General features: G+C 52.4%; 1 protein-coding gene across 2 annotated transcripts in view; it reads right to left on the reverse strand.

Annotated features, from left to right (window-relative positions):
- The window catches only part of XYLT1 (xylosyltransferase 1), a 340,445-nt gene that overhangs the window by 271,569 nt on the left and 52,579 nt on the right, over window positions 1–16,297 (reverse strand). The window contains exon 1 of one of the 2 annotated variants that reach the window (XM_074322543.2): window positions 13,506–14,019. The exons of the other annotated variant lie outside the window; for it this stretch is intronic. Coding sequence (XP_074178644.2) covers window positions 13,506–13,835 — 330 coding nt within the window. The 5' untranslated portion in view covers window positions 13,836–14,019. Of the gene's footprint in view, window positions 1–13,505; window positions 14,020–16,297 lie in introns of those variants that run through there. 2 annotated transcript variants of the gene reach the window in all.

Consider the following 16,297-nt stretch of genomic DNA (forward strand, 5'->3'; position numbering starts at 1 on the left):
ACACAAATCTAGGCCAAGCAAACCAGGCAGAAAGGAGCAGCTACCGCAGGCGTCCACTTCTAAAACGGAGCGAAAGTAACCTATGGGGTCAGAAGTCATGACCAAGGTTCCCCCTGGAAACATGAGAACTGGAGTAGGAATGAGAAGGATTCTGGGGAGGGAGGTCAGCCGTATCACTCTGTGCTCTGCATCTGGGCCCTGGGTATTCAATGTGGCCACCCGGCTGGCTGTCCAATCATGATTTGTGCACTTTGCTATAAGTAGGTCCACTCTATGTGCAGTGAAATTGAACAAGTTGTTAAAATCAAGACGGGACCATTCAATCGGCTTCAAAAACAGAAGTGTAAAGGGAACCACAGCCACCCAGTGGAATCGTTCATGTGGCCAGGTTATCAGCTGGCACGAGAGCGTTTAAGAATATTTAATAATTAACGGTGGACTGAAATCGCTTTCCCTCTAGCTTCTCACACTGGCTTCGTGGATGAGGTGTGTTTCATGGTTTAAGGGAAGGTGCTACCAACAGGCTGTGGTCAGGTTGTTTTGCTCAGTGTTTGTGGGAAATGACGGTGTTTGCTCAATTACCAGCTCCTCTCGCATGGACATGTGCCACCAATACTGCTCGCATAAACAGCCGCTGGCAACACACGTGGCCTTCAACCTGCAGCAACACCTGTGCTGGACTCACACAAAGGAGAAAGGCCAAGCCTGGCTTTCCCACTCGATTCCGAGAGAATAGGCAGTTAATTACTTCCTCTCCCAATCAGCAGCTGAGTCTCATTGAAATCTGTGCTTGTAATTATCGCTGTAATTATTATTTTAATACCAATCAGTAACTTATCAAAATATTACCCCGTAGATGCTACCTCGCTGCTGCAAGACTGTATAGATGGAAGGGAGACGCCACACCTGTCCTGCTCGGCCGCCGAGGACGGTGGGAACCTGGTGAGGGTCCTTCCACCATGACAGGCTGCCAGCTTCATCAGTGCACAAGTCCACGGTCATTTTCATGCCTGTCCCCTCTTTCAAGATAGTGAGTCATGTTCTGCATTTTACATCATGGTTTGACCCTGGGCGACCCACTACATGGCGGGGCCTCCGTGGTTTCATCCGTGGAGTGGGCAAATGATGACCACCCTCCTGCAGAGGAATTCCTACCCAGACCACTTTGTTAAAACATTCTGGGCAGCACACTCACGGTATGTGTCACACAGGCTCCCTGGTGACACTGCCTGAGCTCAAATTCCAAGTCTACTGCTCCGTGACTTTGGGCAAATCCCTACTCTCTAGGCCTCAATTTCCTCATCTATGAGTGGGGATAATATCAGAAGGTTGTCAGAATGCTTAAAGGAGATAATCCATGAGACACTGTGCCTGGCGCAGAGTGGGCATTTAATAGATAACAGCAATTATTACTATTCTAATTATCATTAATCTCAGAGTTGTAAACTCAAACCGTAACAGCAGCCTTGCAGATAAGTAACACAAATAAACAAAGTGGGTTGGTGGCCCCGAAGCAAAACTGGAAAGTGGGATCCCACACAGAGGGGCACCCACATCTTCTCCCTTCCCTCAAATTATTACTCCTTTGAGAAGAAAGGCCAGAATTTCAAAAATTTTAGTAAGAACTCCAAATTAGATTTCTTTTTGAAATCACTGATTTTAAAATGTTGGCCAGTCATTTAAAATTTTTTTTAATTAAAAAAAGGGGGAGGGATAAGAAGAAAGAAAACGCTATGGTGCCATTCTGTCACCTGTAGCCCAGACACGCCTCGCAGAAGCCAGGGTCACTTGGTCAGTACTTTCTAGGGTTCACTTTTGTTGGGGTTTTATACCACCTGCCACCAAGAGTTCTTTTGTTCCACATGACTTTTTCCTCCCCCCTAAAAGAAAGCTAAAACAGCAGTCTTGACCTAAAAAGAGTTAATAATCCAGGCCACGCCCACTGGTTTTGTCCTAACACCCTCCCTGAGGTTGGGATTGCCACCCTGTTCTCTGTCATCACCTCATCTTCTAAAGGAGAGGGGATCACACAACAGTTCAAAATCTATTATTCAATAAGACTAGGAGAAAAAGCAGGTAATGAGGGCATTTTACATCAGAGATGAACATTCTATAATGGCTGATGACAAGAAAATGGGGTTATCTGGTCGTGTCTTTTATAACAGCTGTCCCTTCTGAGCTGGGGGGGGAGAGAGAGAGAGAGAGGAGAATGAATAGGCTTTTATTTCAGACAGAACACCTGCAAAGCATGGGCCTACATTAAAAAATAAACAGAAAATAGCCACTAGTTTGGAAAAGGAAAAAAAGAAAAAAGATTTCCCATTACATCTCTAATTAATAAAGCCCCATTTCACAAGGAAAGAAGAAAAGACAGAGAACAACTTTTCCACGTCCCCAAAGAAAGGAAGCTTAATGAGGTAAGCCGTGTATTACTTGATCCAGCGAATGTGCGTTTAACACTATCCTTAAATAATGTCTACATTAGCTCCCCATTACCAAAAACATTTGTTTATGTTATGAACGTGCGTCTGGCTGAGCGCTAAGACTTAGCGAAGCCATCATGCCGTCCTTGGGCTCTGTTTTTATCGCTTCTCTCTTTGCTCGTTATAAAATGATTAGTTGTCCCGACTGCCCTTTGGAATTGCGGCAGGAGTTCTGTTAGTACTGTGGTTCTGGCATCCTGGTTCTGAACAGAAGAACCTTGGTCCAGGGTTAAGTTAGTGTAGTCACTGCGGGCCCACTGGGGGACTCATTCGTCACGGATAATTCCACATCCAACACGTGGGGGACTCTCGTACAAACAATCAACGTGAAGCAAACGCTTGCCGGGAACCCAGAAAATGCACTTGAAGCTCCAAATCCGGAAGACAGGTCAGGGGGGCCTAACTGTAGAGGCAGCACACACAGCCACCGAGAACCCCAGAGAGCGCCCACAACGGGGACGGCCACTCAGACGGACCCAGAGTACAGTTCCTCCTAAGGTCTAACTTAAATCCTTCCCCCTTGAGCTTTGGGACAAAACAGTACGGCTGTTTCCCAGAGGAGTGGGTATCTTCAAAATGGTTAGGCCGACGTTGACCAAACCTTGCTCACTCCATCACCTGCTCGGCAGCCACTCACCATCCAAGCTGAGGTCAGGATTAGGACAGAATTAGCGCTTGGTACCATCACGTCCGTGCTTTTGTGATGGTAACTGCCATCTTTTACCTCCATGCCAATTTCCCCCCCAGACGACGAGCCCTGCTGTTGTCTTTTTGCCTGACTGGCTATATGTATATATTTCCCCTAGTACACATCTAAAGAAATCTATAGCTTTGATAAGTTTTACAAACTGTTTGCCCAAAAAGCAGGGGACGGGTGCAGCTAGGGTGCTGTGAGTATCCTGTGTCCTGGTCTGGTGTGGGTTACTTGGGTGGGTTCAGCTTGTGAAGATTCACGGAACTGTACATTTAGCATAATGCATGCTTTCGTGTGTATATATAGTCTATTTCGGTGCCAAAAGTCATTAAACGTGATGCAAAATGTAAGAAATGAACAAATTTTGTGCAGCTATGAGTCGAACCTCTTTACTAAAAGCTGCTGTAACTGTTTGCCTGTGTGGCCCCCTCAGGACTGCTGTGTCAGATGGGGGGGGGGGCGCGTGCCATACTTGAGATTCCCGGGGTCAGTCTGGAGCGACTCTGGCAAAAGCTGTCCATCTGAAATAAGTCCCCGACCAAAAATAAATACAATTAATCCACCTGATTCAAAATAAATCCTCACCCAAGGCCTCTTATTTGCTCTCAGAGCCCCAGTTGTTTCTGTCACTGTGCTGGTAACAAGCTGACATTTTTAAATGGTCGGAAAAGGCACGGGGGCAGGGGCACAGATGTCCTGCTCGTCCCGGTCCTCGCACGGAGTCTGGCACACAGCAGACCCTCCATCACTATCTGCTGAGTTAATGGGCAGATGGACGAGTGGGTGGGAACCTCTAGTGGCTTTCCCTCATTCATTTGCTCTTTGTCCCCAGAGACTACGAGGCGTATGTGACAGGAGCACAGGCAATTGGTATGAACCTCTCACATGCTTCTGCCCTACGATGGACCGACTGGCATTTTCTGAGCCTCAAAGCGCTTTCTCATCTGCTTATTGAATTAGATCCTCACAACCTAGTGAGGGACTTATCCGCATCATGTGACAAAGTGCCAAAATGACACAAAGGGATGAAAGTCACAGCTCACCCCCGACAGAACTGGCACCCTGCTCGCCCAGGCACTCCGGAATGTGCCACCCTTCCACCTGCCCTGCCAGCTCTCTGACAACTCAACATCCCACCCCACATTCCTGGGGAGGGCAAGGTTGTGGGGAGCACAGAAAGGGGAAGGTGGGTGACGCAGAATAGCCTCTTACACTCACCCCAAGAAGGGGGAAGTCCGTTTACCAAACTGTAGAATGTGATTGTAGAACGGAGTCCGTTTTTGCGGTGGGTGTTGCGTCTACAGTGGCCTAACGCTAGAGAACGTGCACGTCCTTCCTGGGAGGGGAGACCCCGGCGGCGCCCAGGGGAGGCCACGGCAGTCCAGGTGACAGAGTACTGTGAACAGACCACACTGAATAGGTGTGGAATGACTGAAAGGTGGCCATACATTTATGTTTAACTCATCACAGTGAACGTGGAGGTTTTCCAAACAGAGGATGCAAACTCACCAGCCTAAAGGGGCCGGTCAGGTACCACAGGGGAAAGGAGAGACCTTGGGGGTCTCTAGGGAACCTGGAGGGTCTCGGGAAAGCTCCTTCTCAGCTCGGCCAGTGGACAACAACAAAGTTGTGGGCCCAGTGCTGCCAGATCTTGGAGCCTTTTAAAGGCATTTCAAAAACCCACATTGCTTTCTAGCATCTCCTAATCCCTATATTTCTGTGCCCTTTCATTTTAGCACACTGTGTGGGCCAAACAAAACCGGAGGGGCCAGGAATGCGAGGGCCCCCCTTGCAAACATCTCTCACGGTGAGGCTGCATCAGGGAGGAAAACAGGCACTGACCAGCGGCCAGCGGTGCCTCGTCACAGGCCCCTCGGTTAGTGCTCATGGCCCCTGCGCGGCAGAGGAAGAAATGGAGCCCTTGAGAGACGAAGCTGATGTGTCCGGGTCACAGGACATGAATATCTGAGCCCGGCTGTAAACCCCTGATGTCAGAGCCCTGCCCACCCCCAAACCAAACATCATGTGACATGGCTCCAGGCCCTGCAGCATCTGACCACCTCCTCCCCTGCAAACCGTGGGCAGCTCGAGGCTCATCTCGGGGCCCCTGATTCACCGAAAAGGGCTTGAGCCTCATGAGTGCTGCAGTCCAGGCCTTGTGTCCAGTAATTTTGGGTGTAGCAAGAGACTTAAGGGGTTCCGGGCCCCTGAATCACACGATTCCTGGCTCCCACCTGCCCAGGGGACGTCCTCCTCTGCTGCCCAAGAGGCCACATGGGGAAAGGGGATCAGCAGTGAACGGGGCTAGGATGGCAGCGGAAGCTCCACTGAGAGGCCATTTATGAGCAGTGGCCCTAAGCCTCGCCTGCTGGACAGGCCCTCCCCGAGGGCAGGAGCACATATCCCTGTTCATGGAGGCTGTTGCAGCGCTGGGCAGTGCCTGGCACACTGTAACCGTAGGAACGGAGGATGGATGGATGGCGGGTGGCGGGTGGCGGGTGGGTGGATGGATGGATGAGGGATGGATGGATGGATGGACTGATGGATGGATGGATGGATGGATGGATGGACAGATGGATGGATAGATGGGTGCATGCATAAACACACAGGAGAGGGAAAGGAGGGAGAGGCAAGGGACAAAGGACTCACTGACTTTGAACTATGAACGCAGCCTTTGGAGTCACCACCAACTTTGAATTCCTACTCTGGCCACTTCTCAGCTGTTTACCTTTCATCCAACTCATTGCTGTCGTTTTTATTATTTATAATCAATACAACAGAGATGAGGACACCTGTGATGAGCCCTGAGCTTGCAGGATATTGTAAGGATCCCATAAGACCGTGTCTTTCTAGTGCTTCCGGCGTCCGGTGTAACGTAAACATTCAGTAAAGAGAAACCTCCGCCGCCACCACCAGTATCACAGTTACTGTGCCCCTGGGGCAGGGGACCTTTGCATCGATCTCTCTGCCCCATAAAGTCCACTCCTTTGGGCTTAAACAATGTACCTCGAGGCCAAGGATTACAGCAGAGGATTTCCTGGGAGGAGAAATGCTTGTCATTAGCTTCTGCGACACATTAGCCTGGATTACATGCCCAGAAAAGCCAGCAGTCACCTGATGGGATAAAGCTGAGACAGAACAAATCTATTTTGAAGTCTTCAAAGGGTCCTGCGGGGGGAGACCTTCCCCCCATAGAGGATCAGGACTGTCCTTAGGGGGCAGTTCTCCCCCTCGGGCCGGCTGTCTGGGTGCCAGTCTCCCTGCCCACTTCAGTGTTGAAGGGGTTAAGATGACACACGCACCCCACCTGTCCTTGCCACCTTCTCACTGTCTCTGGCTTCCCATGGAGGGGGGACAACCCTAACCACAGGGCTCGGAAGGTACAACCTGATGCGTTATCTGCGGGCAAATGGGCAGTTTCCGTTACAGGCGGAAGGAAGTGCCCACAAGACAATCGGACAGACGCCCTTACAGATACCGCCCTGTTTCACCAGGGGGAAGGCTCCTGGGGTCAGGTTGTGGGCTCCTCGGGGAGAACAGTGGAACCATTTAACCGGGTGACGGGGCAGCAGGGAGCCCGCTGAGGATGAATGAAGGGCTGTTTGCTCTGGCCAAGGCGCCTCGCACAGCACCTCCCCCTTCCTCCCCTGGCTACAGAGAGCAGAATTCAAAACTCCTTCCTCCGGCCAACTGGGCAGTTCCAGTTGTTATTCCCTAGGATGCGGGATCCCTTCCCCTCCCAGGACCACTGGCATTGGCCACTACGACCGCATCCATCACTGACGAGCCTTGTTTAATGAGTTCTATGATTCCAAGGTCGTGGCCCTTTGCAAGATGCTTCGAAGAGGGAGCTTGTGGAGCAGCTAAGAGCACAGACCGCCTGCGTTCAGTCCTGGCGCTGGCATCGATAACCGTGGACCGTGGGAAAGCCGTTTAAGCACCCCATGCCTCAGTTTCCTCACTGTAGCATGAGGTTTAAATGAGTTAATATTTGTAATACACCAAGAACGGGGTCTGCTTACATTAAGGACCATGATTGTTGGCTATCGAAACCATAATAGTACACAGCTTAGAAGAATAAATGAGTTAACAAAAAACTTAAAACAGTGCCTGGCACATCATGACTGAGATATGGGCATATCGTGCTTCCCCGAAAATAAGACCGGGTCTCATATGAAGGTTTGCTCCAAAAGATGCATTAGGGTTTATGTTCAGGGGATGTCCTCCTGAAAAATCATGCTGGGCTTCTTTTCTGGTGAGGTCTTATTTTGGGGGAAACACGGTATTATTGTTGTTATTATTGCTCTTCTATTGGTCTTATTATTGAGGGGTCTGATTCAATGAAAACTGCGTATCTGTTCTGTTTCTAGGGTTGGCCCACTGTTAGGAACCTGCAAACAAAAGTGAGAAAAGCGATATGAAGATTTTCAGGAACGATTTGGTTGCCTTTAGGGTTTTTTGAAAAACTGCACAGACAAGGAGCTCAGAAACCTGCTCATCCGTTGGAGGGGCCACAGCTGGTCTTGGGTCCCAGTTCCCCTTCTCCCCGGCATCGTGCTGTTAGTGAGCAAGGGGCTTCCCCTCTCCCAGCTTCAGCTGTGAAATGGGGACAACAGGAGTTCTACCTGGCAGAGACGGGGAGAGTCACTGAGGCAGTGGGGTAATGTACGCCACGGTCGCATTTTCCATGCCACACAATCAGCACTTAGAAGAACAGCCACTTCTAGCCAGGGGTCCTTAGTTTCAGTTTTGTATGAGTTGGGTAACACCTTCCTCCATCCTGATTCTTCTATTTTTTTGTGTGGGGGGGAGGGGGAATATAATGTACACAAAACACCTAACGGATGCCTGGCATGCAGCTGGTGCTCAATAAGCGTCAGTACTCCTCCCTTACCACAGTCCGCCTGCTCCAGGGCCCACACACATAGGAGATGGGTGCTTCCTACTGCCTTGGATATTTATCAAACCCTACTTGGCCTGGGAGAATGAATACTAATTGCAGAAAAACTTCTTATTTTCAAACATACTAAGAGTTTCTATTTTTTTTTTTTTTTTTGTGAGAGCAACAGCTCAGATTTGAGCATTTATTATGTGCCAGGATCAAATCGGTTCACAAGCAGGGAGAGGGCAAAGGGCAGAGTTGGGACTCAAATCCGGGTACGCTAGACTCAAGGACACGTCACAGGAGGTCTCTTTCGTCTGTGCTGGGGCCGCGCACACAATTCCTGGGACGCTTTCTCCTGTTCCCACACCTCTTCCTTTGCACTTGGGTTTTGTTTGGGGGTGAGTTTGTATTTATTTATTTATGTATCTATCTATCCCAAAGTATTTTCCCTTTTTTTCCTGATAGACAGGGACCAGGGTCAATACAAGTGGGGAGATGCAAAGGGAAAAAAGGGAGCGTGATCGTAAGTGACAAGCCTGAGGGCAGTGTCAACCCAAAGACAGAGTTCGGGTTCGGCCTTCACCCCATGCGGTCCCACCGTGAGGGCACCATGCATTTTAGTCTTTCTGCACTTAGACATATGGCCCCGCCGGTCAGAAATAGCTGAGAGGTGGGACAGCAGACCCTTGCTGCCCTGTAAAGGTATTTTGTTTTCTGGGGACACACACACACGCGCCTGTGCAATGATGTCTGGTATTTGCTTTAGCTCGACACTAAATTTCTTCTGCTGTTAGGGCCACAGATACAAGTTGGACAATCCCCAGCAAACTGGACCCTCGGCCTTGGCTTCCTATTTGCAAACTCGTAACAAGCATTTTGTCATGCAACCTTCTAGATTAAAAAAAGAAGAACTGATAAGGTAGAGAGACGGTCCAAAGTGTAGGAAGACTCTTTCGATGAACGTCATCTTTTGAGCGAACGTCACACTACCCATTGCTACCATAATTCAACTTCGAAAAACCATACATAGAAAACATCTGTTAAAATGTGTACATTTTTTTGGCACCCCCAGGATATACATGGTGTGATCAAAAACTACAGTGAATGCTGCAGCTGAGTGAGATCCAATGGAAAGGCAGGGATCTTCAAAATAGAATGCGGCACATTAAACTTTAGTAACCGTGTGTGACAACTTTCAACTTGTTCGGAACAGTCAGTCGGGTGTGAGCAACGGTTGAGAGAAGGGTTTTAAAGTGGATCATGAACACACATTAACATGAAATGGGCAAACGGTTTTGTATCCTCCATCATGACAACCCTCCATGTCACATATCACAGCAATTCTGTCAAATAAAAACATTACGATGTGTCCTCATCCACCTTATTCACCAGATCGGGCACCGTGTGACTTCTGGCTCTTCCCCAAAGTCAAAATGATCATGGAAGGAAAACGTTTTGAATCGATTCAGGACATGGAGGCAGCCACGACAGCGCAACTAAAGACACTCACGAAAGAGGACTTCCAGAACTGCTTCAGAAAGTGGCAAGAGCGATGGGATAAGTGTGTTCAAAGTGAGGGGGATGAATGGCAATGTGTCTTTTACTGCAATGATTTTTTTTAATTTAAGCATTCACCACATTTTTTGATCACACCTCGAGAGAGAGAGAGAGAGAGAGAGAGAGATACTATGTATAGTATATATATTACCACTATATACACACTTGTATATAAAACACATATCTATAATTTCTGCATTTATCTATTTTATTTAAATGATATGTATAATCATCTCTACCTTTATTTATCTATTTTATTTAACATTTTCCAGTATACGATTAAGCAGATGGCAACATTTGCAGTAAGATAAATATTGTTCAATGATGCATATTTCTGTATACAAAGTGTAATGCACTGCTCAAGCAAAATAAAACTCCACTGAGAGTGTGAAGAAAAAAAAAAAAGAACCGTCAATAAAATACCCTCTGTTCTCTATGGTCTCAAAACATTTGGATAGAAAGGAAAGCTACGCCTCTGAGGCTGCTAGAACCAGAGGCGCGCGGGATACAGTGAACCCATTTTTCAAAGTCACTGCCAGTGTCTGAAAAAGTCCTGAGTTATCTGAGTCATGTGAAGCATGAGGAATTTCTGCTGAAAAATCAACATTTCAAAGGGATCAGACAATACAGAAACACTGTTCTACTGTGTGTGTGTGTGTGTGTGTGTGTGTGTGTGTGTGTGTCAGAGCAATAAAAAAATTGGGTTTTTTAAATGAAACTTACTGAGGAACAGTTTATCTAAGGGCACAGGCAATAAATGCGAGGACGTCAGGGGGATCACTGAGGGCAAAGAAAAATATTCCTTACATGAACACACACAGGGCCCCCTCATTTTCTCCAACAAATCTATTCCAAACCTGTAGTGTGATCTTTCTGACTCTCTCTAGTGTTCCCTGCCTTTAGGAGCGAGCCCATCTGGTTTTTAAATTCAGAGAGGACAGTGAAATCCACAGCTTATTGGAGGCCCAATGAAAAAAAAACTCAGTGTCACAGCCACAAAACTCGGCTGCAATCCAGCCAACAGTTCTAATACTGAAGAGCTCCGAAGGAAGCCGAGAGGGAAAGGGAAGGCTGCAAATCGTTCATGCATGTGCCGGTTTTGCTTCCCTCCTCGTACTCTCTGCCTCTGTCTGGTTGAGAAACTGGGGGTTTCTTCTTGGCTTCTTAAAATGCACCAAACTACAATCGGGTCCTTCCACAGGGACGTAGCCCCCCCAACATAAAAGGCACAAGTGCAGACGCTCTGGCAGAGCGGGTATGAGGAAGCAGCAAAGTCTGGTTTAGAAAATGCTCTCCGTGCCATGTCTGCCTGACGCTCTTTGGGACACACCCGCCAACACCACCTTGGCCACAGATTCCCTCTGCACACAAGAAGCACAGATGTCCACCCCCACCCCACCGCACCCCACCCCACCCCACCCAGCCACTAACAGAGCACAGAGATGAACCCTCATCGCCCAAGCGTGTGCCTCGCCAGCTCCTTACAAGAGCGGTCTGGAAAATCACAGGGAACTTCTTTTCATAACGTCCCTCTGCTGAATCAAGCCCCACAGCACCACAGAAGCAGCCCAAGCAGGACCTGCAAACAAACCGCATGTTGCAAGGGCCTCGGTGGCTTGCAGAACAGCCTGCAACCCCACAAGCTCAGGCGACACAGGACTTTGGGAACAGCCTGCCCCCTTCTGGTCTCCTTGAGCTCCATAGAAGGGCAGGGGCTTGGTGGGCACAGCCAGAGGAGAAGAGACCCCCCAGCCCATCCAGCTAGTCTGCACTGTGATTTCAGGATCTAACAGAGTACAGGAGTAGATGGGGGGTGGGGGGAGGGAGACAAGCAGATGAAACAAAATACAAATCCAGGAGAGACAACAGTAAACAACCATGAGGAAGAGGAGGAAAAAAAAAATACATGTAGGTCTACATGGGAAGGTGGAGAAACTGAGACAGACATTGGCAGATGTGGGTGGGGCAGTAGGTGAACTGGCCGGGGAAAGCAGTTTTAGGAAAGCAAAGCAGGTCTGCCAGAAGCGGCATTCCAAAGGGAGTAAAAAAGGAAACATGGCACACGCTCCCACCTACTTCCCAACTGCAAACCTCTCTGGATGAGCTGGGAGGTGAGAGAAGAAGACACTGACTGAATACACACATTGGGGGTGCGGGTGGAACCCTCAAATGTCAGGGACCCAGCAAGAAACCAGGCAGCCAGGCCGCCTCCCTTCTCTCCACTTGTTTCAACAGGTGGTATTTGCACCCAAAAGGCACCTCCTGATGCCCGTCTGAACCCCAGCTGCAAACGATACAGTAAGTCCCATGCTCGCCATGTCCATCCTACAGGTTCCCACACGGGGCCAGCAGCGTGCTTCCCAACCCCCCTCCCACCTCACCACCCAGCAGGGCTCCGAACCAGAAAGAACTTCTAATTGCATTTCTGCCCAGACACATCACTCTCCACTCCTGGAGTTCAAAGGCAGTGTCTGAGAGGACCCTGTGCTGTAAATAAGAGGCTGGAAATATTCTGGTTCCCCGTCAGGAATCTGACTCTACTCTGCTCCCTGCAAGTGGGGGAAAGACGGCTCCCTGCGAGCACGACGGGCCATCGGCAGCAACGTGGCTTAGTCCACAGCACACAGAGCCACACTCTGGCAGGCAGGGTCGCTCGACCCCAAGAAGTTTAGCAGATCAACAAGCACACACTATGCATGGAGGCAGCCTTCAGTGAGGGCTCTCCTAAAGTGACAAATGACAGAGACATGTGTTCAGTGCCTAGGGATCCTGCAACTATTCCTCTGGTGTCTCACGTCCCCCAAGAGCTAGGAGAATCCCCGCAGGCAAGTGGCATGATGAACATACAGATGGACACACAGCTCTCGTCATGTCATGCCTTAAGACAAACCCTCACATCCACAGGCGCTAAGAGCCCAGCCCAGTTGGGGACTCTGAACTCCTGTCCTGTGAGCTCCTAGCTCAGTGGGCTCAGCAAGACAGCCCAAAGGTACGAAATGCACCCCAGGACAGGGGAAGAAAACACCCAGATGGCCCCACAGACCTGTGGAAGGGACACTGTCAGAGCCCAGGCTGTTCCCACCCAAGGAGAGTAAAGAAAAGCCACAGCAGCCCAAGTCATGACGGCATGGTCGGATACACAGCTGGTGACAGGTCCCAGCTACATATGCTACAGAGAGCCAGCGACCCCATCCAGGAGAAGGGGCCGTGCCCTGACACTGGAGAGCAGGATGAGGCAAGTCAGAGAGGGCAAGGTGAGGGGTGGGGACGGAGAAGGTAAAGATAGGGGTCAAACGCCCACAGATGGGCAACAGGAGACCCAAAGTAAGACCAGACACCCAAGACTGAGTCTTGATTCAGGGACACGGCTGGAGACTTGGGACACCAATCCCAGACCCTCTCGCAGGCCAGGGCAGAGAAAGGAGGCAGCAAGCAGGGCACTGAGCTGTCTGCACCCAGCTCTGCAAACACCAAAGATGCAGCGAGAACCTCCCATGAGCAGCGGCTGAGGAGCTCGGACACCGTCCTCTCACTCAGACAGGGACCGAGGCACCGACACCCACATGCACAAAGCAAGTCGGGGAGCTCAGCAAGAGTAACGGGGAGCAGGAACCCAGCCAGCTCCGGGAACCCCCAAAGCGCCTCCTCTGGAGATAACTTCCCCGGACCCCGAGGGGGCAGTCCTCAGACTCAGAGTGGAGCAGCCCCTGGCCCCTAAGCCTTGGCAAGGACGCTCTCCCGGCTTCCAAGGGGAAAGGACGTGGGGCCAGCAGTCTTGGGGCGTCCCAGTGCGGCGAGCGGGGTTCAAGGGCTGGGAGGCGTGGAGCCGGGCTGCCAGGCTGCCTCCCTCCCTCCCTCCGGGACGCGCGCCGGAAGGGCATCTTACCGGCGCCCGCGCGGGCAGCGCCCCCCGGCTGGCCGGCTGCTGCGCCCGGGCTTCTCCGGGGCCGCCTCCCCGCGCCCGCGCCTGGGGCTCCCGTCCTCGTCCTCGGGCTGCAGCGGGCTCGGCGGGCAGGTCCCGGCGCTCGCGGCGCGGCGGCGGGGGCGGCTGCTCGGCGCCGCCGGCCGCTGCGCCCCCGCGGCGCTCCCCGGCCCCGGAGTCGAGGCTGCTGAAATTCCACACGACCAGCGTCTGCAGCAGCAGCACGGTGAGCGCCGCCAGCAGCGCCGAGTGCGAGCGCCGGGCCAGCCTCCGGGCGCACGGCGCCGCCACCATCTTCAGAGCGCGGCGGGCGAGCGGGGCGCGGGGACCCCGGGCGCTCCGGGCCGCCCCCGCGCTCCCCGCGGCTCCCGCGGCCGCCGCTCCGGCTCCCGCTCGGGCCGCCGCCGCCTCGGCTCCGCTGCTCCTCCGCCGCCGCTGCTGCCGCCGCCGCCGCCTCCACCGCCGCGGCGCGGAGTTTTCAGACGGGCAGGGACCCGGACGTCACCAGGAGGAGGGGAAGGCGGGAGGCGGGGAGTGGGAGGCCGCGGAGGGGGCACCGGAGCGCGCGCTCAGGGAGGGGGGCGCAGGGAGGGCGGGGCCTAGCCGGCGGGGCTCCCCCTCCACACACACCTCTTCTGGAGGGGTGCAGGGGGGCGGGCGACAGCACAGGGCCGGGGGCGACGCTGGCCGGGGTGCAGAGAGGCGGGGCCTGAGGCGGAGCGAGGGAGGAAGGAGGCGGAGGGAGAGGAAGGGGGTGGGGCGAGCAGAGAGGACAGACCCCCGGAGGACAGAAGTAGGAGTGGGGTAGGGGAAAGGGGGACAGTTCCCTCCGCACGGAGAAGGAGGCGGGGCACAAAAGCAGGGGGTGCTTTGGGAGAAGGTGGGCCCTCTCAGAATCCAGGTGGGGGGGCGCTGAGGAATGTCTGGGGGTCCTGAGGTTCTGCCTTCCCTGTGGGAAGCAAGCACAAGGCAGCTGAGTGGGGCAGGTTCCCGCCACGGAGTTGGTGGCACAGGGATCTTCACGCACAGAGACTGCTTGGCAGGTGGCTACGTGAGGAATGTTCTGGGAGTGTCAGAGCCACGGAAGGGTCTCGCGCACAGGATCCTTGGATCCCGGGCTTAAAAGGGCGGGGAGGACGCTATGAATGAGTCTCTGTGAGTGACTCCTGAATCACACCCACCCCCTAGTGCCAGCGATGCACTAAGAGCTTCACTGAGTCACTTCTCCAGTCCCTACGGACGCACGAGCCAAGAGACTCCAAACCCAGTTGGAGAGCAAGCGCTTCAGTGGGGAAAGGGAGACCCACGGAGTTCGTCAGGCTCCACAGGCTGCAAGCCCCAAAGGCGGGCCCCGAGCCTTCCTCCCGGGTCCTTCTTGCCACGCATCCTGAAGCCGGCCTTCCAGGCTGGGTCTGGGCGCTCAGCCCCGCAGGGAACGCCTCTTGCGTTATAACGTGGAGTCCTTTTGCATCCCCGCTGGACTGTCCCGGTGACCTTGAGCCAGGAGGAGTCGTCCCTGGGTTTGAGCTTCCTCCTCTGTCCACGAGGGTTTAGACGGAGGATCCCAGCAAGGTCAAGTTTCATCTCCCGTCTGCTCTGCCTGAGTCTTTCCCTCCTTCCTCTCTCTTTCTACACAGCAGCCCGGAACACAGGTGTGTGCATAGAGGGTGCAGGTGTCCTGGTGGGGGGACACGTGCACTCCCCACTAGGAGAATACAACCGATCAAAACCCCAGTCTGTGAACTGGGGACTCAAGGTGAATGCGTTGTGTCTTGTCTGCCGTACCTTTAAACCTCCTCCAAATTTTTAAGGGGAAAAAGACAGAGGAATGGAGCGGATCCATCAGAGAAGAAGGCAGGGAGGGGAAAGATCGCTTCATCCACTCAGTAAGAGTCCATGAACGTCAAACTTGTATCAGCCACCGGGCCAGGTGCAGGGGTCCACAGGTGAGTCGGGTTGACTCTCCTCTTCAGCAAGATTGGGGTTGACAGGCGGAGCCAGGTGTCCACGTCGGTCATTAAAAAGCAGCAAGGCTGGCATCACTTTAGCACCGTCCATGAAGTGCTATGGCTTCCGGAGGGTGGGGTGCAGTGACCACCAAGAAAATGAGGTTCCATCCAGCAACTCAGAACTGCGGCCTAGGACTCCTCTTTCCATCTCTCCTCTCTGCCCGTCACGGGGTCGGTTTCATCCTGAGCTTCTCTCTTCGTGTCATGACCCGGCATCAGTTGCTCAGATTATTTGTATCCTTTGTTCATTTCTAGCTCAGGAGAAGGAGGGGCGGTGTTTCCCAGCATTCTCCTCAATGGCCCAGAGATTCTCTCTGATTGAACCAGCTTTAGGTCATAGGTCACCCCTAAAACAAGCACTGTGGCCGGGAAGATAGAATGTGCTGATCAGCCTGGCCGAGATTCCATCCATCACTTCTGGCCCTGGGGAGACGCCAGCTTCCCTGCAACCACGTGGACATTCTATAGGGACCTGGGTCTTATGGGAAGGAGGGACTAGGTACAGGGGAGGGAGCCACCACCATTTATTCCATGCAGACACCAGGAAGCTACATGACCTTGGGCAAGTCACCCCCTTCCCAGCACTTCAGTTTCTGTAATGCCAAATGAAGGACTGGATGAGATGGTCCCCAATCAAGATCATCACGACATGTCCCCAGCACTCTTCCTCGGTGTCTAAACAGAGCCTCCCAATCCCAGGAGAGGCTGCCCTGGGGACTCTTGGTTCCCCCCTTTGCCACCACTCCC

The sequence above is a fragment of the Rhinolophus sinicus genome, chromosome 10, assembly GCF_057876585.1.
Source record: "Rhinolophus sinicus isolate RSI-liver-muscle chromosome 10, RSI-T2T, whole genome shotgun sequence".
Classification (NCBI taxonomy): domain Eukaryota; kingdom Metazoa; phylum Chordata; class Mammalia; order Chiroptera; family Rhinolophidae; genus Rhinolophus; species Rhinolophus sinicus.